This window comes from Canis aureus, chromosome 9 (assembly GCF_053574225.1).
Source record: "Canis aureus isolate CA01 chromosome 9, VMU_Caureus_v.1.0, whole genome shotgun sequence".
Lineage (NCBI taxonomy): Eukaryota > Metazoa > Chordata > Mammalia > Carnivora > Canidae > Canis > Canis aureus.
In genome coordinates, this window is record NC_135619.1 from 14287427 (window position 1) to 14313257 (window position 25831).

Below are 25831 nucleotides of genomic sequence, written 5' to 3' on the forward strand. Positions count from 1 at the left end.
GATAACTTGATTTTCAACAAAGGTGTGTAGGCAATTCAATGAGGAATAGATCATCTTTTCAGGAACTGTACTCTAACAATTAGACAATCTTTTTGCAAAGAAACGGAACTTACGTTTTACCTATATATCTACAAAAGTTAAAATGGATCATATACCTAAATACAAAATCTAAAACCATGAACTTCTAGAAGGAAAACATAAGAGAAAATCTTCATCATCTTAAGTTAGGCAAAGATTTCTTAAATAGGACATAGAAAAATCACTATAAAACTGTAAAAGGAAAGGTGAAATTGTACTTCATAAAAGTTAAAACAGCTGTTTAAAAACACAAGAAAAGACAATTTTCAGACTTAAGAGAAAACATTTATAAAACATATCTGACACAGAATTTGTATCTAAACTATACAAAGAACTCTTACAAACCATTAGATAGACCAAAGAAAAATTCGTAACTTTAAAATGGGCAAAAGATTTGACTAGAGACCTTACCAAGAAAGAGATACCACTGAAAAACACCATGAAAAATGCTCACATCTTTAGTCACTAGGAAAATGCCCCCCCCCCCAAAAGCTTCAAAAACAAAACTCCACAATGAGATATCACTACACAACCTCAACAGTGGCTACAGTGAAACAAACTGACCACACCAACTCTTGGCGATGATATGGATCCACTGGAACTCTATCTCATACACTGTTGATTTACATTTGGAAAGCACTCTGGCATATTCTAAAAGAGGTAAACATGCCCTAACATACAATCTAACTATTCTGCTCCTAAATATTTACCCAAGAGAAACAAAACATATATTTCCTGAAAACTTCTATGCAAATAAATACTCCTACCAGTTTTGTTTATAATATCCAAAAGCTGGAAATGATTGAAATATCCACCAAATGGTGAATGAACACACCAACCAGATTTGCGATATCTTTGCAATAAAATACTTCATAGAAATAAACGGAATGTATTATTGATACAACATTAATAAATCTTAATGCTGAGTGAAAGTGGCAGATGAAAAAGTGGAAGAAACTGTATAATTCCATTTATTTATTTGTGCTGAAAAATTCAAATATATTTATAAAAATTACAACAAATGTAAAACAACTACTGTTAAAAGATGAAGAAAATTATATATAACTAGGTTTTTTTTTTAGCATTTGGATATCCACATTTTTAAAAAATTTAAATTCAGTTTGCCAATTTATAGTATTACACCCACTGCTCATCACATCACATGCCCTCCTTAGTGCCCATCACCCAGTTACCCCATCCCTCCACCCACCTCCCCTTCCACAACCCCTTGTTTCCCAGAGTCCGGAGTCTCATGGTTTGTCTTCCTCTCTAATTTTTCCCCACTCAGTTTCCCCCATTCCATTATGGTCCCTTTCACTATTTCTTATATTCCATATATGAGTTAAACCATACGATAATTGTCTTTCTCCGGTTGAGTTATTTCACTCAGTGTAATACCCTCCAGTTCCATCCACATCGATGTAATGGTAGGTATTCATCCTTTCTGATGGCTGAGTAATATTCCATTGTGTATGTATATATACATACACCACATCTTTATCCATTCAGCTGTTTAAGGATATCTTGGCTCCTTCCACAGTTTGGCTATTGTGGACATTGCTGCTATAAACATTGAGGTATAGGTGTCCCATCATTTCACTACATCTGTATCTTTGGGGTAAATGCCTAGTAGTGCAATTGCTGGGTCATAGCTCTATTTTTAACTTCTGTGAGGAACCTCCACACTGTTTTCCATAGTGGCTACACCAGTTTGCATTCCCACTGTGTAAGAGAGTTTCCCTTTCTCCACATCCTCGCCAACATTTGTTGTTTCCTGTCTTGTTAATTTTCACCATTCTCACTGGTGTGAGGTGGTATCTCATTGTGGTGTTGATTTGTATTTCCCTGATGGCAAGTGATGTGCAGCACTTTTTCATGTGCTTGTTGGCCAGGTGTAGGTCTTCTTTGGAAAAATATCTGTTCGCGTCTTCTGCCCATTTCTTGACTCGATTGTTTGCTTTTTGGGGGTGTTGAGTTTAGTTATTTTTAGATCTTGAATACTAGCCCTTTATCTGATATGTCATTTGCAAATATCTTCTCCCATTCTGTAGGTTGCCTTTTAGTTTTATTGACTGTTTCTTTTGCTGTGCAGAAGCTTTTTATCTTGATGAAGCCCCACTAGTTCATTATTGCTTTTGTTTTCCTTATTCATTTATTTATTTTTTAAAAAGTTTTATTTATTTATTTATTCATGAGAGACACAGAGAAAGAGAGAGAGAGAGAGGCAGAGAGAGAGAGAGAGGCAGAGACACAGGCAGAGGGAGAAGCAGGCTCCATGCAGGGAGCCTGACGTGGGACTTGATCCTGGGTCTCAAGGATCACACCCTGGGCCGAAGGCAGCACAAAACCGCTGAGCCACCCGGGCTGCCCCTTGTTCATTTATTTTTTTAAAATATTTTATTTATTTGAGAGAGAGAGGAAGAGTGAGCAAGAGAGAGAGAGCTGGGGGAGGAGCAGAGGGAGAGGGACAGCAGACTCTTCCCTGAGCATGGAACCCTATGCTGGGATCCATCCCACAACCCTGAGGTCATGACCTGAGCCTAAACCAAGAATCCCATGTTCAACTGATTCCATCACCCAGGCATATCTGTGCAATTCCATTTATAGAAATTCTAGAAAATTTGTACTTAATTGCGTGAAAAGTAAATCAGTGGTTGCCTGGATATGGTTGTTGGGGGAGAAAGGGATGAAGAGAGGGAAGGATTAAAAAACAAATAAGGAAACTTTGGAAAGTGATAGAAATGTTCAATAACTTGATTATAGTGAGGTTTCACAGGTATATATGTAGGGCAAAACCAATCAACCTGTACACTTTAAATATGTGCAGTTTGGGGTGCCTGGGTGATTCAGTTGGTTGAATGGCAGACTCTTGGTTTTAGCTCAGGTCATGAGTTCAGGTTCATGAGATGGAGCTCTATGCTCAGCAGGGAGTCTGCTTGAGAATCTCTCCCTCTTCCTCCACCCTTCCCCCAACTTTTATGCCTTTTCTAAAATAAATCTTTAATAAATGAAGAAGTGCAGTTTATTGTACATTAATTATACCACAATAAATTTATTAAAAAAGAGAATGATGCAGTAATGAATTGCTTTCTGATATTGGATTATGCTTTTTCAAATAGTATTTTTAAATGAAGATAACCCTTTTCAAACATGTAAAATGTCACAATTCCATATATGGTTATTTTCAAATGACTTTTTCAAACTTTCATTTTTTTTCTATCTAAAAAAGCATATTGAAAACTAGATGAACATTCTCTCATGAGCTAGTTTGAATGACAATTGATGTTTAGATTTCAGGTTGAAACTTGAAGGATAATCAATTCAATTACTTGCTTCTTTTCTTCTGCTACATCCTATTGTGTGATCTGAGGCAGCAAATTGTTTTCATATTTAAAACTATTTTTAAATAATTTGGCTTAAAGTTTCTATGGAGTACAATGACCATAGAACTTGGTCATAGACGCTTTCCTAATCAGACACCTTTATTTAAATAACATTTAAATCCAATCTTCAGTATAAAGCATATCAGTGTTTTGAAAATCTTGTTAAACACTGAAATTGAATGACCTATATAAATAATTATGTGCCATACTTCCAACTTATTAATTGAAAAGTAGCTGACTTTTATCCCCAGGAATGTTAGGTTTGTAACAACAGTTAAGTTGGCTAATACCCAAAAGATGTTAAATACTAAAAAGAATATCCTTTAATAAGAAAAGACAAAAAGTGGTCATTTATTTGAAGATATTTTTAAACTACTTTCTTGCTCTTTATTATTTGTAATCTTGTATAGATATTTTAAAGTTTCATAGCTATTGGTTTTTATTTCAACACATTCATACCCTATGCCTTCGGTAATTTTTATACTACTGCAAATTAGTTTGGGCCTTTACAGCAACATTAGTTGTCTTCTACAAAGTGAATATATCAAGCAATAATGATGTTTAATTTTTATTATTTTAATTAAGAAATAAAATAGGAACAATAAATTATGTATCTGTTTCCAGCTTTAGAAAAGATTTTGAAGAATATGGGTGTTGCCACTGTTGAACTGTTGTTTAAACATTATTTCTCACACTGTGCCTAATGGATTTAATTATGGTTCACACACTTGTTTCTTTATCATCTCTTCAGATGGAGAGCTATACAGATACATTGTAAACTACAACAAGAACATGTTATTAAGCTGTCTCTGGTGATGAAGGTATTTTCAAATTATGCTGTAAAAGTCCCTTGCAAATGAATTCCATTAAGCACTGGCCTTCTCTTGTAGTTCACTAATCATAGTTACCCACCTAGATCAAGTACAAAAGCAAGCCAACATATCCAAATAAAAAGGTCTTATTGTGACTGGACCCAAAGGTCGGCAACAGTAATTAGTCTAAAATCCATTTAACATGGAAAAGAGCCCATCAAAAATATTTCTTCAACTCTTTTGTAACCCATAGTTGCTACCCTAGGAAGCTCATACTTTAATTCAGGATGCTAAACTATCACAAATAAAGTAAAATTTAAAACTAATAAGAGCCAAACTGACTTTAAGTTTTAGGGAACTGGACTGGAGAAAGATCTGCAATCAGGTTTGAAGACTAGGTGGTTTAATATGAGGAAATAATACAAGCAAAGATGGGGTATAAGTGGGCTGACCATGGTTTACACGAGGGAGCTCTGGAAAAACTAGCCTATTTAGAGATATAGTTTCCTATTTGGAAGTAATGGATAATAGGATGGAAAAGTTAATCAGATTACAGAGAGCCTTAAGTGACATCAAATGAAGTTTGATCTTGACACAATGGGCAGTCATAAGATTTTTTTAAATTATTTTTTATTTATAATACATGGCTTCCAGAAAAAACTTAAAAGGTGTAAAAGGGCATTATATAAAAAATAATTGTCCCTTTTATTAAATCCTAACAATCTGATTGAAACATCTCTATGAAGAGCAAAGATGCAAGAATAGCTGAGAAACCCCCTGTATAAGAAAATAAGAAGGAAGAGGAGGAGGAAAACAACTTGCCTTACCAGATATCAAAACTTACTACGCATTTATAGTAATTAAGACAGTTTGTTGTTAACACAGGGATAGAAAATTGACAAAATAAGAGAGCCCAGAAACAGTCTGTACGTATTTGAACACTTGATCCATGACAAAATGGGTATCGCAGATCACTGGGGGAACAGTGATGGGACAATTGGTTATCCATATGGAAAAGAACAGATCCCTTCCTCATGCCATAAAATCGACTTTAAAAGGTAAAATTATAAAATTTTGACGAAAACATGGGACTGTTGTGACCCTAGGAGGGAAGAATCTCTTTTTTTTTTTTTAGATTTTTTTATTTATTTATTCATAGAGATGCAGAGAGAGAGAGAGAGAGAGAGAGAGAGGCAGAGACACAGGCAGAGGGAGAAGCAGGCTCCATGCAGAGAGCCCGATGTGGGACTCGATCCAGGGTCTCCAGATCATGCCCTGGGCTGCAGGCGGCGCTAAACCACTGCGCCACCGGGGCTGCCCAAGAATCTCTTAAACAAGATATGAACAGCACTAATCATAAAAGAGAAAATTGGTAAATCTGGCTACATTAAGATTAAGAATGTCTCTTCAGTAAAAGACATACAGAAAATGAGATAAACCATAAACTGAGAGAACATATTGCATCACCTGAAATTAGTTATTTCAAATAATGCAAGAAGAACTACAAATAAATCAGTCAGGAAAAAAACTTAATTGAAAGCTAGGCAATAGAAACAAAACAGTTATTTCACGGAAGAGAAAATATGAATGGTCAATAAACAAAAGAAGCTCAATCCCAGTAGTAATCAGGAAAATACAAATCAAAACCAATGAGATGCCACTTTTTACGCAGTGGATTGTAAAAATTAAAAAGTCTTACAAAAAGTGTTGGATGTGTCTTAGACATTGCTGGTAAAATGCTAAACAACCACTCTGGAGAACATGTAGCTATAATATTACGGTCACATAACTTATAACTTACTACTCTGCTCTAGATGTTTCCTAGAGAATTTCTTGTGCATGTACACCAGAAGACACATATGAGAGTGTTCATAGAAGAGCTATTTAAGTAGCAAAAATCGGGATCCCTGGGTGGCTCAGCAGTTCAGCACCTGCCTTTGGCCCAGGGCGTGATCCTGGAGTCCCAGGATCAAGTATGTGTCAGGCTCCCTGCATGGAGCCTGCTTTTCCCTCGGCCTGTGTCTCTGCCTTTCTCTTTCTCTCTATGTCTATCATGAATAAATAAATAAAATCTTTTTAAAAAATGACTGTGTTGTACAGTCCTTAAAAAAAAAATAAAGTAGCAAAAATCTGCAAATAACCCAAATGTCCAGTAACAAAAAAGTGGATAAATTTATTTTAGTATAGTCACAGTAGAATATTATGCAGGAGTGACAATGAACTGCAGCTCTTCATAAAAATGGATAATCATAGAAACATAATGTGTGAGAATGATGAGCTATGGAAGACTATAGTATTCCATTTTATAAAGTTAAAAAAAATCAAGTAATATATGATATAGTCATATATACATATGTGATTAAATTTTCCTGAAAACCTATGACAATGACAAACATTAAAATCAGGTGAGAGTTACTTCTAGGATGTCAGTGGGGGATGAGGCAGGAAAGGAAAACAACAATAGCTACAATTTTGGTAAACGAGTTTTTATTTTTTTAAGTTGGGAAGATGAGTGGGGTCATGGGTATTGTTTTATTTCTTAGCTCATTTGTCCTTTTTTCTTTTTTCCCTTTAGAGAGAGAAAGAGGAAGAGAGAGAGAGCCAGAGGGGGGGCAGAGGGAAAGGTAGAGAATCTCAAACAGGCTCAACGCCCAGTGCAGAGCCTGGCATGAGGCTCAGTCTCACAACCCTGAAATCATGACCTGAGCTGAAACCAAGAGTCGGTTGCTTAACCCACTGAGCCACCCAGGTGCCCCACTTGTACATATTCTTTGTATGAAATATAACCTTAAAAATGATAATTTGAAGAAAAAATATATTTCCTCCTTCTACTCATTCAACCACCTATTTGCCTTCCACAGAGACTTGTTAAATAAATTGCAGAGCAGCCCTACAATACAGTACAATGCAGCCATTATAAAAGAATAAAGGAACCCTATATGTTCTGAATGGAATGACAACTGGATTATATTGTTAAAAGAAGTGTGTGTATAATGCTACAATTTGCATTAAAACACACACATTTGTATATGCATGAGTCAGCTATCTGTAAGATTACCAAAAACTGGCTTTCATGAGTTCTTGACTCTGAAAGTGACTTATGGAAGCCACATTTAAAAAAAAAAAAAATTTGACCCAGCCACATGTAAGAAGTGAGGTGATGGCAGTGATGGGTGGGGATGCAAGGGAGGACATTCAATAACAAAATCAGGGAAAACAGGAGACCAGCTGGAGAGCCATCACAGGAAGAACCATAAGGGAACCAGTGCTGGGGAAAGGTGATGGCAGTGGGATTATAAACAGAAGAGCATATGAGAGTGAAATAGATGTTTTGACACTGTAAATGATTAAACAGTTCATTCTGCCTAATTATTCTTGCCAAAACCTAGTAGTCTACAAAGTCATTTTTATGTATTTTTAATCTACTAAATGCAATTTATTTTATTACCCTATGTAAGACCTGTTAAATTCAGGGTGTGGTCATGGAATGTCACAACACAAATGGTCTTCACAAGGTTTTGTGGGATCTCCTTTTGCATTAAAGCCACAAAGGGAGAAAAAATCTCTACAGAATCTGAAATTCTTTCTGATTTACCCTACATAAACTACTTTCTGACCTTTCATCCTGAGTAGAATTCAATCAATAAGTCTTCTATGAGATTATAAAAGTGTTTGCCTACTAATAGCAATGCCAAAAATACCCTCCTAACTGGGTATTTTAAGAGGAAAATAGTTTTAAGGCAGAAAGTAGATATCACAGGATTTATTCTTTTGATGCCTGTGATTAAATAGAATTAAAACATTATGAACCTTTTCTGCTACCCAGGTACCCTATGATATGAATTTTGACATATATGTTATACCTGCAGTTATGAATTGTTCATTTTTCTGAAACTGTCCCATCAATTATTGATATGCCCATATTTTTACTTGGTTTTAGTAAAATCTGTTGGTAATCTAAAATAAAATAAATCCATCCTTTTTCTCTTCTCTCCACCCTCCCACCCCCAATGCCTTCTTTCTTCTATGCTTCTTGCCCTCATTACTCTTCTTGCAGTTGCTCTTTTTGCCAAAACAAAGCCCAGAGCTAGTTGTATGCAGACATATTGATGGTAGTGTTAATGTGTGTGACTCTGTGCTATCCTATTTTCCTGCACCTCAGATGGAGTTGTCCCTCTCACCAGAGCAAACCAATCACTTCTTGTTGAAGTCCCAGAGTCTTTGAACATCTGTTGTCCTTTACGTCATCTATGGGCCTCAGAAAAGATACACTTGAAGTTTTTTCTCTCATACCACAGGGATTTTCTAAAACTTGTGTTATTTCCTGTGGCCCAGAGATTGTTTCATTTTCCTGCAAGAGGAAGAAAAAAGGGATCTAAATGCTTCCTGTGATTGCATAAAGTTTATTTTAGGAACTAAAATCTGTGGGCTTTTTTTTTTTTTTCTATTATATCCTATTTTCCTTGCTCAAGATTTATAGGGAATGTTAGGTCATGTTTGCGCCTTTGCACCAAGGAAATGTTTCTTTTACTGACTAGAAAGTTTTAAAGTAAATATTCTGTTGACCCTTTAGTTCAAATTCCAGGCTTGATGTATTTTTCAGAAGAGAAAAAAACATGGCTCTGAATCTAGCTCCTTACTCTTTAATTAGTGTTCAGCTTTTTGCTTGAAATAGTTCACATTATTTGGTCTCTGTCTTCACTAACCAATTTTTATAACTAGTGTGCATAAAATCACCAACAAGCAAAAATATCAAAAACTTTCATTAGTTTATGTCTTTTTGTGATTAGGAGAGAAAGTTTCTACTGTCTTGAATTAGTGACAAATTGTTTTCTGTTGAATCAGGGAGATTTCTTATCCTTCTAGGGAGGAATTTTCATATAAACAAGCTTTTTGTATCTGTCTAAGGCTTCCAGTTAATTACATTTTGCAAGTAATATAAAAAATGGAGATTCATTACAATCACTACTTGTTAGAAGAGAATAAGACACAGGAGTGATTTAGTCAAGTTGCTTTTTTATAAAATGAGGTACTAGAAGGAGAGGAAAATATGCCATCTAAGCATTTAGGCTGGAACCTGTATAATCCACTTTTATTTCTGAATGATGGCTTTATTGCCATGCTTTTTAGACTGCTTTAGTGTCCTGAGCTTTTAGAAACCAATGTGTTTGTGACTTGCTTGCACATTTTCTAAGAGCATATTTTCCAAATACAAAATAGGTGCTACCACTTCAGTTTTAGTTTCACTTTATAACTCTGTTAATAAAAAATCCCTGTTGCAAACTAGTTTTCCTTGACAATTCATAAAAACCTTAACGTGTTATTATTTTAAGCAGTAAGTGAAGGAGTTATTAATTCCCATGTAAATAAGAGCATTAGTTACCATCTTCAAAACTGGTTTGAGGAGGGAGGTGAGGTTTGATTTCCTGATGATCTAAGAAACCAATCTGTGGAGAGAACTCTCCCTTGGTATAGTTAATTTATCTGTGCTGGAATGTGCCATACTAATATGAATTTCTTTCCCTCTATTATTTTCATATATCGATACACCTAAGCTACCCATTTTTTCAGGTGGAAGAAACTTACCTAGGTAACACTGTCAAAGGAAAATACACCCAAAGAAATCCAGGAATCATGATAAGCTTTTATTAGCTGAAACAGTCAACAGTATTAAGTGAATACCAGCGGATGTGAGATTCTCTTCCTATTACCCTATGTTATCTATCAGACTTTCTTTGCTTTACTCACTGAAGACCTTGATATGAATTTGAAGGAAAATTTTAATCCAAACACAACTGTACCAGATAAATTAGAATAAATGTAAGTGGCATCTTTGTTGAGTTAAATATTAGTGAAGACCATCACTTTGACTCATTTCTTTCATTCACTTACTCTTACTCTCCTCCAAAAGATTTGCTTTACTTTATGCTTTAAAGAAATATTGCTTTCTCTCAACTCCATTGCTCTGGTTTTTAAAAAGTAATGATTGAGGGAAGCACTCAAGAGAGGTTGGCATCTGGGAGGAATAAGGAGTATGCCTCTGGTTTCCCCACCATAGAGAGTGGAGGAAAGGAAGTGTGCAGTGCTTGAAGTGATTAAATTTTCTGGGCCATCTGGTCATCAGGAAAAGGCTGTGTTTTCAATTTCACTGTGAATGAAGAGAAGCGTATTAAGGAAGGAGAGCATTTAGTCTAAGGAAAATAGAAATTATACTTTATTTCTACTACTAAAAGCTTCAGCTTCCTTAATTATAGAAAGAAGGGTCACTTGTGGGAGACTGAGCCTTTAATGGTGCTGCTAAGTTACTGGGGGGACTTGAAGAATGGTCTGGGAAGGTGAGTGAACATACAAGGGTAGCCACTTAGAATGGAGTCACTCAAATCTTCTAAAGTCTCTTTCCACCCCCATACAATCTTTATGGAAGGAAGAAAATGAGCAAAAGGGCTAAATTTTTCTCAGGCCACAGAAAGAAATCAGAGCTCCTGTTTCCTTAAAGTTTATTGTCAGTGTCTCTGGTCCAGGTATCAGTTGGAAAGCCACAAATCAAGTGTAATTTTGATTAACATCCATCCACTCTTCTATTTATTGAACTACCTCATGCTTTAAAAGTAAAAACCAAGTTCATGTTTTATTTACCACTTTTTAAATAAAGCACTAGTTTCAAGAGAAGCTGTAGAGGGAAAATCAAGAGTAGAAAAGAAATCAATGCACAAAGCATATATCTGCACTAAACATTGAAATTGAAAGATGGCAATGGACAACGGTATGCCAAAAATTAAGAGCTTGGATGTGAGTCCACCTGTTGCCACCAGCTGCTGATTCTGTCATCTTTGCAGGTAATTAATAGAGTACTCTGATGCTACCTGAATCAAACCTAGAAAGCTCAAATCTTGATGTGTGATTGAGATTGTGCAGCCTGAACATTTTTAAAGGATTTGTAGAACCTGCAGTTCCACAGAAAAATGCAGTTTGCTTCATTCAAGATGTAGCTAATCACTGACTATAGGAAGAAATTTTCCTGACCTTTTTAAGAGACTATTGCTCAGGTAATCTTTGTTTTTTTTAGGAGTGCTTGTCAAGGTGAGGATTTGTTTTGGCTTCATTTGAAGCTGCCAATATGGAGAGAGAGAAGTGGGGTGATGAGTGGATTGCCCTTCCAAGAAGGGACCACATTGCTGTGAAGGAATATGTATTAGTATATTTTCACATACTGACCAGCGAATACAATCACCTGGACTCTGACTTCCTGAAGAAACTCTACGATGTTGCTGATGTCAAATACGAGGGGAATTTAAAGGCTGTTTATTTTGTTCATCCAACATTTCGTTCAAAGGTATCAACGTGGTTTTTTAACACCTTTTCTGTCTGAGGACTGAAGGACAAAATCCACCATGTGGACAGCCTCCACCAGCTATTCTCTGCCATATCACCAGAACAGATTGACTTTCCTCCTTTTGTCCTTGAATATGATGCCAGGGAAAATGGACCTTACTATGCATCTTATCCCCCATCACCAGATTTGTGACCTGCCGTCTTTTAGTGCTACTGGTTTCCAAGGACATCACTTTCTCCACGAATTGCTACTATTGAAGTGAAATTCATTTTTGCTGTTCAGATCCAGAGAGCCTTTTGTCCCCACCTCTCTGGTATTTTTTTATTGACTGTATATTTTCTGGCACATAAGCAATCTGAAAATGGTAGGCCATTCTGAACTGCACACTTATTTTAAATTTGTATATTTGTATCAAATGAAAATGTTCATTTTTAGAGGGTTGTTAATAGAAATTGGGGAGCAACTTTTAAGTATCTTCAGTTTCCTGAAAGGACACTGGATTTTCCATTAGACAAGCCACCAATATTGTTCATGCCATCTCTTTAACATTGCACGCTTCCTTTGTGTACTTAAATGTTTCTCAAAATATATAGCATGGAGTGTGCAAAAGCTTGAAGGCTGAGAGCTTAGTGGACTTCCAGACCACTGACATGGAGGTCAGCATGGGTGGACCAGGGCTGAGGTGAGCTGGAAAGGTGCAAAGGGCCAAGTCACAAAGGGCTTCCTTCCACGTGAAGGGAGTTGGACTTTCTCTGCAGTCGATAAGGAGCCCCTGGAAAATGTTAGCAGGCAGCCCTACCTGTTTCCTGATACCTTGGCTCACTGTCTGCTCTTCATTCCAGGCCCCATGCTCACAGAGTGTAGTGCTTTGATGTGCAGCTCTTGAGCCTCAAAGGGTTTTTGACTTTCCACATTCTCTGCCTTCAGCTCTCTGACTTTGTTCACATTTAAATCCACTCTGCATCTAAAATCTGAAAGAAACTCTTCTAACTCTTAATGTAGTAATTTAACCATCCTTCCTGTTCTCATGTTCCCTTACCCTCATTAATGCTGCTTTTCATGACTTCCATTGCCTTGATGTTTCTTAACTCAGTTCTTCCCCTCTCTCTGGACTTACCTCCCGTGTTAGTCAGGGTCCTCCAGAGAAACAGAACCAATAGGTTGTGAGTGTGTGTAGGTAGATAGGAAGGTGGATGTACCTGTATCTACTTATCTATTGATTGAGAGACTGTTTATGTATCTACTTATTATTGAAGCTACACATCAAAGCAATGGTTTCAGGCTTCATATTTATATCTTTAATAATCCATTTTGAGTTTATATTTGTATATCATGTAAGAAAATGGTTGAGTTTCATTCTTTGGCATGCAGCTGTTGTTTCCCAACACCATTTATTGAAGAAAACTGTCTTTTTCCCAACATTCTTTCCTCCTTTCTTGGGTTAATTGACCATATGAGCATGAATTTATTTCTGGGCTCTCAGTTCTGTTCCATTGATCTATGTGTCCATTTTTATGTCAGTACCATATTGTTTTCATTATTACAGCTTTGTAGTATAGTTTGAAATCTGGGAGTGTGATACCTCCAGCTTTGTTATTTCTCAAAGTTGCTTTGGCTATTTGGAGTCTTTTATGGTTCCATACCAAGTTTAGGATTATTTGTTCTAGTTCTTAGAAAAATGCTATTGATACTTTGATAGGAATTTTATCAAATCTATAGATTGCTTTTGGTAGTATGGACATTTTGACAATATTCTTCCAATCCATGGGCATGGTGTATCTTTCCATTTATTTGTGTCATCTTTCATTCTTTCATCAGTGTCTTGTAATTTTCAGAGTATAAGTCTTTCACTTCCTTGGTTAAATTTATTTCTAGGTATTTTATCCTTTTTTATGCAATTGTAAATGGGATCACCTTATTGATTTCTCTCTGCTAGTTTATTATTAGCATATAAAAACAGATTTCTATATATTAATTTTGTATCCTCCAACTTTACTGAATATATTTATTCTAATAGTTTTTTGGTGGAATCTTTATGGTTTTCTATATATAGTATTATGTCACCTGCAAATAGTGACAGTTTTACTTCTTCCCTTCGGATGCCCTTCCCTTCCCTTCCCTTCCCTTCCCTTCCCTTCCCTTCCCTTCCCTTCCCTTCCCTTCCCTTCCCTCTTTCCTTTCCCTTCCCTTCTCTTTCCTCTTCTTGTCTGATTGCTGTGGCTATGACTTCCAGTATTATGTTGCAAAAAGTGGGGAGAGTGGATATCCTTGCCTTGTTTCTGATCTCAAAGGAAAATCTTTCCGCTTTTCATGATTGAAGATTATGTTAGCTATGGGTTTGCAGTTTATGGCTTTTACTGTGTTATGTTCTCTCTGTAGAGTTTAGAGGTCTTTTTCCTCTCGTGAATGAATGTGACTTTTGTTAAATGCTTTTTCTGCATCTCCTGAAATAATCATATGATTTTTATCTTTTATTTTTTTAATGTGGTATATCATGTTGACTTGCATTAGAGAGATGTATTTTAAGGAATTGGCTCACACAGTTATGGAGATTGGTGAATCCAAAACCTGTAGGGTAGATTGGCAGGATGGCGACCCATGGAAGATTTGATGTTGTAATTCAAGGCAAAAGGCTGTCAGGCTGAAGACCAGGAAAGAGCTGATATGATTCAAATCCAAAAGCTATTGGCACGATTCCTTTCTTACTTAGGCAGGTCAATCTTTTCTTGTATTCAAGCCTTCAGTCAATTGAGTGAAGCCTACCCACATTATGGAGAACAATCTACTTTACCCAAAGTCTATTTATTTATTTATTTATTTATTTATTTATTTATTTATTTTTATTCTTTTAAAAGATTTTATTTATTTATTCATGAGAGAGACACACACACACACACAGAGGCAGAGACACAGGCAGAGGGAGAAGCAGGCTCCCTGCAGGAAGCCCGACATGCAACTCTATCCAGGGCCTCCAGGATCACACCCTGGGCTGAAGGCGGCTAAACCGCTGAGCCACGCGGGCTGCCCTATTTATATTTTTAAATGAATTCTAGAGCAGTGATTCCTATCTTAACATCACAGCTCTTCTTTTTTCTTAAATTTTTATTTAAATTCAAGTTAGTTAACATGTAATATAATACTGTTTTCAGGAGTGGAATTTAGTGATTCATCACTTACACTTAATACCCAGTGCTCAAACACAACAAGTGCCTTCTTGAATATTTACTTATCACCGCATTTTGCCCATCCTCCACCCACTTCCCTCCATCAACCCTGAGTTTATTCTCTATTGTAAAAAGTCTTTTATGGTTTTTCTCTCTCTTTTTCCCCCTTCCTATGAGCCCAAATGTCCATTGACTGATGAATGGATAAAGAAGATGTGGTGTATATATGCAATGGACTATTACTAAGCCACCAAAAGGAATGAAATCTTGCCATTTGCAATGATGTGGGTGGAGTTAGAGTATATTATGCTAAGTGAAATGAATCAGGCAGAGAAAGGCAATTACCATATGATTTCACTCCTATGTGGAATATAAGAAACAAAATAGATCAAAGTCCATTTATTAAAATGTTAATGTTATCCAAAAACTCTCATAGGAACATCTGGAATGATGTTTAACTAAATATCTGGGTGCCACAGCCCAACAAAGTTAAAACATAAAAGTAACCATCCCACCTTCCTGTCTTCTTTAACCATGAATGTGTCCATCGGCTTCTCCCTTGCTCCTTTACCTTACTGTGTAACTACCACGCCTGCTTTGTCAACCGCCAAGTTTGTATCACTCCTGCCAATCTGCTTCCTCTACTCCTAAAACTGTTCAGCAACACTGAAGAAAACCACACACCTGAATATAATGGTGCTACAGGTTAGTGGTCTCCAGCTTCAGTGAGGTCCTTAGGGCTGCTGTGTGTCCCTGGCCAATTCCCTCTCCATTCCCACAGAGACTCTTTCAGACCTCTACAGTACTAGGGACATCCCAGTCTCTTTCTCTCGGCAGATGAACTTATCTATTACAGCGCAGTGAAAATTATGGATTTTAAACATGAACCACCTCAACTTGCCCCTCTTCCTCCCTGTCTGAACCACTTGAATGATCTTGGCCTGCCCACATATGAGAATGTTGAGAGCAGATAAGGGGCCATCAGGCATATACATTTTTTCTTCAGAATTCATCCAGGGTGACTGTGCCTCTAACCCCCTGCATAGGACTCTTTGAAGGTCGTTGCCAGCTGCCTTCTGACTTCACCTGCCCCTTCCATGGTAGTCCATTCCATCTTTCAACTTGCCTCACCTACTAAGTGCCCACTTTCAACTCCTTTATCTGACATAACAACTCAGAGAGGTAAATCCAAATAGGATTTAGAAATGGTAGGACATAGTATCTGGATGTGGTTGGACAGATGGTACCACTCATGGAGAAGTGGCAATAGCAAGAGGAGCAGGGTGTTTTAGAAGGAAGATGATAAATGACTTTGGCCACTGTAAGTCTCAGGTGCCTGTGGGACATGTATAACCACTATTATCTCTTAAAGGGTGTTTATTAGGCCTGACTTATTCCCTCCCTCCAGGCCATGTGAGTTCATTTTTCATCTTATAGGGTGCTAAAACAAAAGGAACAATGTTGATCACCTAATCCTAGTGTTGTTTAAACAAGAGGGTATTTATTATGTGTAATTGAAAAGACCCTTGTTACAGCAGGCATACGTTGCATACATCAAAGATAGGTCCCAGCCCCTGGCAACATCAGCAGTCTACCAGTCTCTGTATTGTAATCTTTTTCCATCGTTGCCTAATTGCTGGTTGAAATTCATCCCAGACCCTAGTGAGCTTAGAGTAACTCTACCAATCACCAGTTGTATTGTTTTGGTCAAGTGTGTGGTCTGCAGAATTATTAAATAAGGCTCCTCAAAAAGACCTCTGTCTGTTTATTCATCAGTTCATCTAAGCGTGTCATATAATTGCCAGCAAGGGGAGAGGATGGTGAGGACAGTCCTAATTGCACTGCAGGCATCTGGGAGGGTCTGGAATTGTCAGCTGCTATTTGCAGCATTGGTTGGCATTAGAAACAGGCATGAAAGAAAACATGTGCTGAGACATCTCTTGATTCTATCTCTAGACTGAGAACCTGGCTCATTCCCACATAAAGACCCACTCCTAAAAGGCTATTTTGTGTTGATGATGGCAAATGCCAAGGGTGTGTGTGTGTGTGCGTGTGTGTGTGCATTTGAATGCTGCACCTTTGAAAAAGGCCTTGTAGACCTCTATACCATAAGAGTATTAATGTCAGAAAGGCAGTTCTACGTCTGGCCTGAAGCTCAGAAAGGAGGCTGGGAAGCAGACAGAGCTTTGGGAGTCATTATATGCTGGTGGAGGTTGAAGCATTTTGTTCTTTCTTAGATATCTTTTGCATCCTTCAACTCCCAGATTCCTTAATTCCAGCATTAGAAATTTATATTCTCCTTAACGGTACAAAAATTCAGCAGGCATGTAACTCTTTAAAATAAAGGTATTGTGTCCCCCCCACCTCTTATCACACAGTTGTAAACTCTGCTGGTACAGGGTATAAATAATCATGTTAGTAGAAAAATAAAGGGAGAAAACATTGTAAAGTTTTAAAGAGGAACATTCAAAAAGTATTTTTTTTTAATTTCCAAAAGATTGGAAAGTGAAGACAGATCCTCTGAGTGTCTTACAAGAATGAAATCTTTGCAGAGTTTACAATCACCAAAAAGGTATCAATAGAATGTATACAAAAATGGACAGGTCAGTTGTTCTACTTCTTAAACACTGAAGTACATCTAAAAATGCACCCAAGTACAGAATTATAGAGGAATGAATAAATGAATGAGTCAGTAAATTTACCTCAAGAGTAAGTTAAGCTCTTTGGGATATCCCATATCTTCCTCAACCTACTTACAAGTCAAAGGATGGTACTCCTTTAGTTTCTGAGGGTCTCCTGTTACTCCTAAACCAAAAGCAAAAAATGATAGATCCAATGTTCCTATTAATTTGTTAACTTTGCATTATCTCATCAAGTGCCACCAAGAAATTGCTGTCAGTCACCCACTTTTCTTTTTCTTTTTCTCTAGTGTACAGAGCTGCTCCAAATAATACATGCTTTTTATTCATTCTCTGTGTCAAATTTCCAGGAAAGGTGATGTCCCAGGACCAAGAGACCAGACTTCCAAGATTCGTGGCAGTAGATCTTATGCTGATGAAACCAAATACGGTTTGCTGAGAATATTGATAAAACCACTCATTTTTACTGAGGGCTATTCACACTGATAGATGGTCAAATACAGGAAGCAAAATAAATATGGATGATCCTGGCATTACTGCTTTTTTATTACTTTAATATTTTTCTATCTAATCTGTAGGTGTGGATGAATGCCTGCATTTAATTTTCCTATGCCTCGTGGAATTGTGGTTGTGAGTTTTATGTACTAATTCTTAAAGGAAAAGATATTTTTCTATATGAAGATGTGTTGCTTCACCCTGACAGTATGACTGCTGCTTTCTAAATATGTTAAACTTTAATTAACAGATATCTATCTAATGAGATATGCAGATGAATTGAAATATAGAATTATTAAAACCTTCCTAAAACAGAATTGTTATAATTCCCTGCCTTAATAAATTATATTCAGTGTAGTCTATTTACCTTCCTTTGATTAATCTGGATTTTGTCATGCTTCAGGCTATAAACAATCATTTCTGCTGCAACCATAATATATATGTATATATAGAAGGAGAAAGCGATTCCTCTCTATTTCCAGGATGTAGCCTCAGAATTGCATTTAAAACAACTAAAACCTTTCCATCCAACTGTTTTCTTTTGGTTGCCTCTTTAACCCACGAGCTAACTGAGTGCTACCCCAAATTCAGTTTCTTTTTTTTTAATTATATTTATTTTTTCATGAGAGACACACACAGAGAGAGAGGCAGAGACACAGGCAGGAGCCTGACATGGGTCTCGATCCCAGGTCTCCAGGATCACACCCTGGGCTGAAGGTGGCGCTAAACCACTGAGCCACCCGGGCTGCCCCTAAATTCAGTTTCATTGGGAATTTAGTTATTTGAGGTTTTAAAATCACTGTTAATCCTTTTTTCCAATTTCTATTGGAAGTCATACATTTTTATAAGATATGTTTAAGTTGTTGACTAAGTCAAACAAATGAGTGTCTCCCGACTTTTATAGAAAGCAAGTATTTTTAAACAAAATCCTAAGTTAGATGACCTGAGATGAGAATTTATCTGCTGGTTGAATACTGTAATCATTCTCCAGCCCCTCTCTCAAGTCTTCATTCATTGTTCAGGCAATGAATATTTATCGAGTATTTACAACTTGTCAGACAGTGTGAGATGCTGAGGAACACAGAGATGACAAATCACAATCTTGCCTTCAATGTACTTAAAGGCTAGTGGGGCATTAGGGATTCTCTCTTCTGCCTCACTGGCTGATGGAATACAATCAAGGCTAGATTTCAAGTTAATTGTTCTCAGTCAATAAAAAACCAAAATTTTAGCAGCATTCCTGAAAAATTAAAGCTTTCTGGTGGTAGAAGTTTGTAAGAGGCTTCAACAAATAATGGTACTAGATCAAACTCTAGAGTAGTGCCTGGAATTACTGGAAGGCTTATTAAAACACAGATTGCTGGGCCCTAGACCATAGGTTCTGATCCAGTAGGTCTGGAGTTGGGAGGGGGGATTAGCATTTCTAAGAAGTCACCAGGTGACACACAGGCTGCTGCTTTGGGGACTACACTTTGAGAAGCACTGGTCTGAAGTCTTTTGTCTCTCAAAAGACCTTCCCTCCGGTGACAATGATGATAATGTTAATAGCCCAGAAGCAGTGGGTTCTTGTGGAGAGACAGGTATCTTACAAGCCCTTTAGATCCATCATTACATTCAATTCTTGCAACAACTTAATGAAATAGTTGTGATTACTATCCTCATTCTACAAGTTAAGGAAATAAATATTTGGAGAGGTTAATTAATTTACTCAATGTCACAGGGCTAGTCAGTGATAAAAACAGGATTTGAATTTAAATCTTTCTGATACAGGTCCGTGGTATCAACCACAGTGCTATTCTGCTTTCCTATGATGGCCAGCACACCTAGGTAATGACAATCTTAGGAGATGCCCATGAGCATCTGTTGGGCCTCTCTCCATATGCACCTACACCTAGGGAATTCTGAATAGATGGCTTTTTAAGTTCTCATGGGAAGGAGATAGCAGAACTTTCTTTAGTAATTTATTCTAGTGGCTATTAAGTTTTTTGTGATGGGAAAAAATTTTTAATTAGATAAAATATTTATGTTTTACTGATTTTTAAAAGCCATTCAACCATTGAGAATTAGATAACGGTAGCACAGTACACCCAGTTGAATCAGACCCAGCTCTAAATGAAATAGGATTTGACAGTGGAACCAGGTCTGCTGCTTTATCTGGAAGGTCCTATATTCCCTTTCCAATCCTCATCCACTTGCAATCCATTTAAAAGGTGTCTGTGAAATTAATTTGAGCTTTTTGGATCTGAGTTAAAGTACTTTTGCATATCTCCTGACATAAAAATAGTAATTATTCAATATATTAATTAATAGTTCTGTCAGGAAGGCTCAGTGATCTTAACCACAGAGTGAGGAAAATCAAAGAATGTGCTGGTGGTTCACCAGCATCCTGGGAAGGGCCATCTTGCTTCCTGGTTAGACAGCATTTTCTGTTGGGGAATTGATCCTATCTCCTGACCTTACAGCAGACTCTTCTCCCACCTACAGAGGATGCAGTGCTCTCAGATGGGCTATTACTGTAATAATATAATAATAATAATAATATTATAAAATAAAATACAGATACAGAAGACAATACAAAACAATCATTATATGGCAATGAGTTATTCTGAGGTAAACATTCTTGAAACTACCAAGTCAAGAAATAGAACTTAGCCACCCACCACAATGGCCAATTTTATATGTCAATTTGACTGGACTAAGGGATGTCCAGATAGCTGGGAAAACATTATTTCTGGGTGTGCCTGTGAGGGTGCCTCTGGAAGAGATTAATAGCTGAATCAGACTAGAGATTCCCAGGCCTTCAGACTAGGACTGGAGTACACCACTGGCTTTCCTGGTTCTCCAGTTTACACATGGCAGATTATGGGACCTCTTGGCCTCCGTAGTCATGTGAGCCAATTCCTGTAATAAATGTCCTCTTATATCTATATCTGATGATATAGCTGATGGTGTTTCCTTGGAGAACCCTGACAATATACCCACCCACAATCCACCTTCCCCACAAAAGTGACCATATCCTGACTTTTTATTGTAATCACTTTGCTGTATTTTTATAGTGTTACCTTACATATGTGCATCCTTAGCACTATAATTTAGTCTTGCTTATTTTTAAAATTTGGTATATCTTTAAGTTTCTTTTAACTTATAAAATCCCTCTCCATCCTTTTCTTTTCCTCTGACTTTATGGGGAAGAATCCAGGCTGTTTGACTTTCAGAGTTTCTCCAAGTCTGGATTTGGCTGATTGCAGCCTCTTGGTAGAGTACAACATGTTGCCCTGTCCCCTGTATTTCTTAAAAATTGGTAACTGGGTGCAGAGGGTGGATCAGACTCATGTTTTCTCCCTTTGGCAAGATTCTAGGTAGTGTTTGGCAAGATCATAGGAAGCACAGTATGTTGTATCAAGGTTGTATCAGGTTGTCTCTCTTTTTATGATTGGAATAGCTTTAATGCTTATATCTTTTAATTCATTAGAGTAGCAAAATGATGCTATTCTTATTCTAAAATTTCTTTCCCATTTATTAGTTAGAATACATTTATAAAGAGATACTTCATTTACTATTGATTAATCAGCAGTATAGCTCATGTAGGGAGAGAAGGGTAAATGCTTGATTCTTTCCCTTTATTTGCTAATTCTCAGGAACTAGTACTTCAGAGGTGACTAATACCTTTTTTAGAAGATTATTTAAGAACTCATGGATTTAGACATATTAATAGGTTTAAATACATTGCATTTATTATCATTACTGAAGCTCAAATGATCACATATTTGGTCAGTGGAAACCTCTTCAAGGCAGCTCCTGAGTCCTTTTAACATGACCCAAGTAGTCATCAATAGCTTCCTTGCTTTCTGGTATGACAAGATGTTCTAGCTTGTTCTGTCTACTTACTAACTGTGTCATGCCTGGAATCTACCATTTCTCTAACAAGATTTTTTTAGTGATAAATTATATTTTAAAATCATATGTGGTGTTAGGGATGCTCAGACTGGATCAGTCTTCTATTTCTAGTTCTTTTCAGTAGACAGAGCTTGAAAAAGTTTTATGTAAAAGTTTTATGTAAACACATACACACATATGTGCATATATTTTGCATCTGCTCTTTTTCCCAGTTTTTAATAATTGTACTTTGTCTAATTGTTTAGACAAATAGTTTCTTGACCCTTATGTCATCTTTGGCCAATAGGCAAGGTAACCTATGTCAATGTTGCCCTAGTCATCTTGATTGTCTGAAGCCCATTCCTCAGGAAAGGTTCTTGGGAATAATATTCCCTGTGTCCTTGTACATTGATAAATTTATTTGTGCTTGAAACAAGTTTTACTGGATATTTTACAACATGTCCTTCTGGGAAAAAGCATTGCTGGAGAAAAAAACTAATGGCAATCTAATTTTCTTTCTCCTATAATTCACTTGTTCTTTTTCTACATGCCCAAGCAATTTTCCCTTCCTGTCCCTTCCCTTCCCTTCTCAATGTGGCTTGGTAATGGTTATTTTGGGTTGATATTCATGGTATGGTTTTTTTCAGTATTTAGTTTCATATTTATATGAAAACTATATATATATGAAAACTATATATTTTTAAAGAAGTTTTCTTGAGTTATAGTTTTTAGTACTTGTTTTGTTCCCTTACATTGGGCTTTTCTTCTCCAGGGACTCTTATCAATACATTCAAGCTCCTTTGTTTGTCTTCAATATTACTCACTTTCTCTTGAATCTTTCAAAAATATTTTTCTTCATTACTTTTTGATTTTTTTTTTCAGCTGAAAGGTCTCACATTTATTACTGAACCAACCTACTGGTATAGAGGCATAGTAACAGAGAAAATCATTCCCTTGATAAGACATGTCTATTGGCCAGGTAGGAAGGATGTTTCCATATTGATAGGATAGGAACATGTGATCTCCATGTGGCTTAAATATGTGTGCCAATTATGTTTGCTATTTCATGATGTGTGATGCTTCCTCATAGACCCAGCTTGGTTCTTCTCCAGTGTCTCCTCTTGGAGTTGTACCTGATTTTATTACCTGTTTTCATCCGAATCCACTGGGGAATAGGACGATTCTGCTTTTGTTTCTTGGCCAGGAATCGCTTAATTCTGAAAGTCTTGTGAGAAGACATGGTGATCACAGTCAACCACACGCAACTAGGATGGCGGCGGAAAGGAGAGAGCTACTTTTTGATTTTTAAGAGATTTCTCTTTTGCACATTTAGTTTCTCTTAGGGTACTATCTGTTGTGTATATTCACTCTTACATCCCTTCACGTTTACTCTTCATTCCTGAAATGATTTTTTCTTTCTAATTTGTAGAAGTTCTGTCATCATATTTTCAAGTTTTTCTAATTTTGATTTTTTTCAAGTCTTCTATCATTTTTTCAATGTCTTTGAACTCATTGTGAAGTATTCGATTACAGTTTTGTTCTGTATTGTGGAGGTGTCTTTCTGGCATGCTTTCTTTGCCTATTGGATGCTACTCAGTCCCTTATTTTCTTTTTCCTTATAATAACTTTGTATGGTATCTGCTTTGATACTTTTCTATAGCCATTTCTTTTTTTTAATATTTTATTTATTTATTCATGAGAGACAGAGAGAGAGAGAGGCAGAGACAGGCAGAGGGAGAAGCAGGCTTCATGCAGGGAGCCTGACGTGGGACTCGATCCCGGGTCACCAGGATCACACCCTGGGCTGCAGGCGGCACTAAACCGCTGCGCCACCAGGGCTACCCTCTATAGCCATTTCTAAGTGAAATTAGTTTTTCTGAACTTTAGAATGAGGCAGGGGCTTCATGAACATTTCTTACTTCACAGAGCCCCCTCTTAATTGTTTTAGTGTTGTGTTCAAATATATCCCAGCTTTCTTTTTCAGTTTTCTTGGCTGGTTTCACTCTTCCACTTTGGTCTGAAATTTCTCTTTTCTTTGTCTCTGTGTCCTTCTTCTGCTTGGTTTTCCTTGCACTCCCATCACCTTCTCTGCAGTCTGGGCTCTATCCTAGAAGGGAGCCCTGATTTCACAGGGGCCGGTTCAGTCCCTCTTACTGCAGGCCCCTTGCTGCATTCACTTGCTATTGGCAAGAGCTCAACTGGCCAGTTTCAGCTGCAGTTCTCTAATGGGTCCTTCATATTTTCCAGTGATACCTATTGACTATAGTGTGGGTTTTCTGGTCCTTGTCTATAAGTGAGACATCCCATTGCTTCCTTCTTCCTCCTACAGGCAGGATACCATACAGGTCTTACGAGGATTGGGTTGTCTCCACCCACTTAAATTTTGAGATTCATGGGGATACCCTCATCTGGTTTTGTTATAAGTGTTGTCCACAGGTTTCAAGTTTTGCTATCTTATTCATTTTTTTTAAAGGATTTATTTATTTGAGAGAGAAAGCATGTGTGTGTGTGTGCGCGGGCGCGCGCACGTGCACGCGTGGGTAGGGGGAGAGGAGAGGCGGGGGAGAGAGAGAGAAAGAAAGAACAAGAGAATCTTAAGGAGACTCCCCACCAAGCACGGAGCCCAACTTGGGGCTCAATTCCATGACTGAGATCATGACCTGATGACCTAAACCAAGATCAAAAGTCTGGCACTTAACCGACTGAGCCACCCAGGCACCTCTATCTGATCTATTTTTATGTGAGAATTTGGAGAAATTGGAAAAACTGTTTGCCGCCCTGTCAGCTTCCCAGAATCTTCCCCTACCAACCCTGGATAAATGTTCCCCCAGCTTGCTTCTCACCTGAGGAGGGGGATCTATTTTAGCCTCCTCGGTAAAGACATTTGAGAGTTTCTGATAGAGAACTCTCTCTCCTCCTCAGCCTACCAAGCCCTATTTACCCTTCTTTGCCCTCCCTGGGCAAGTTTTAGTGGGACAGATGGGAAAACAGGTATGCTTTAGAGCTTAACAGTGTGACAGGATACTTAGAACATTTTTGCAACTTGCCCTCCACAGACTGAATCGAAAGGTCAGTGATAGCAGAATGTTTCAGAGATGAAAGCTATTTCTGTTCCAACTGGAATTTTAGTGATTAATTCTTAAATAGGAGGAAATCACTTCAAATACAGTTTTTCTGGGACTAATAAGCCACTTCCAGGTGGAGGCAGGTACCATGAGGGGAAATCAGCACTGTGACCTCAGAAACAGTTGTGTTGCTTGTATTCACATGGTGAAAATTGAAGAGGTAGGATTTTAACCAGGTTCTACAGACCAGTTTTGTGTGTATAGAAATGCAGAAGCCCACCCAAGGTGGTTTTCCTCTTCATGTGGCTTCTGGAGGAAGGCAATTATATGACTGCACTTGGCATTCCCTCTCTCCTGCCTGGCAGTCCCTGTACCCTCTGATGGGTCAGTGAAGAACCATCAACTCACCAGGCTCTGCAGTGTTTCTGTGCAGGTGCTGGACTTCCTTGGAAATCCAAGTGTCCTGCTTGGTCTATCTGTCAGCTAGGGCTCCTTCTGAGTTCTGGACAGGCAAAAGGCCCCGTTTGATTGGCATTTCTTTTATTAGCTGGGAGCCTGCAAACAATCAGCCCTTCTACCCTGCCAGCATTCAGTGCTTGGCTGCAAAGTGTCTCTTGGTGACCTTTATTTGCATTGGCCTGCAGATAATAGTAAGTTTCTTTAGTGAGGAGGAGACAGGAGGAGGTAAAGGGCAGATGTGAAGCCTAAGTATTAACTATGAGGACTTAAGTATAGGATGTGCAGCCAGCTCCAGCAACCTCAGGTCCCCTGCCCTTTTCGAAGAAGACAATGACTGGATCATTTGCTGCCCTGGTCCAGCACCACCACAGGGACACTCACAAGTTCAAAGATTTTAGAGATCAGACTGCCACTCTCCTTCAGAGGTCCCTAAAACAGGAGGCCCTCCTGGTAACCATGGAAGGAATGTGGCTTTGCCATATGGGAGAGGTAGCCAACTGGCAACCTGCAGATGAGTTTTGTTTGGA

General features: G+C 37.7%; 2 protein-coding genes across 31 annotated transcripts in view; one reads left to right on the forward strand and one right to left on the reverse strand.

Moving 5' to 3' along the window:
* NUBPL (NUBP iron-sulfur cluster assembly factor, mitochondrial) overlaps window positions 1–17942 on the forward strand; it is a 231260-nt gene extending 213318 nt beyond the window's left edge. For 13 of the 30 annotated variants that reach the window (XM_077908971.1, XM_077908975.1, XM_077908961.1 and 10 more), the window contains 3 exons: window positions 4213–4282; window positions 6849–6897; window positions 17760–17942. In XM_077908971.1, coding sequence (XP_077765097.1) covers window positions 4213–4282; window positions 6849–6897; window positions 17760–17848 — 208 coding nt within the window. In that variant the 3' untranslated portion in view covers window positions 17849–17942. Of the gene's footprint in view, window positions 1–4212; window positions 4283–6848; window positions 7023–11339; window positions 11607–17759 lie in introns of those variants that run through there. The other 17 variants (XR_013385971.1, XM_077908976.1, XM_077908963.1 and 14 more) reach the window with 9 other exon arrangements.
* A 4701-nt stretch (window positions 17943–22643) lies between these two features.
* Window positions 22644–23040, reverse strand: LOC144320044 (large ribosomal subunit protein eL39). Its single transcript, XM_077908447.1, has one exon. It carries the CDS (start codon window positions 23018–23020, stop codon window positions 22865–22867), a length of 156 nt encoding a protein of 51 aa, XP_077764573.1. The 5' UTR covers window positions 23021–23040; the 3' UTR covers window positions 22644–22864.
* Window positions 23041–25831: the final 2791 nt, after the last annotated feature.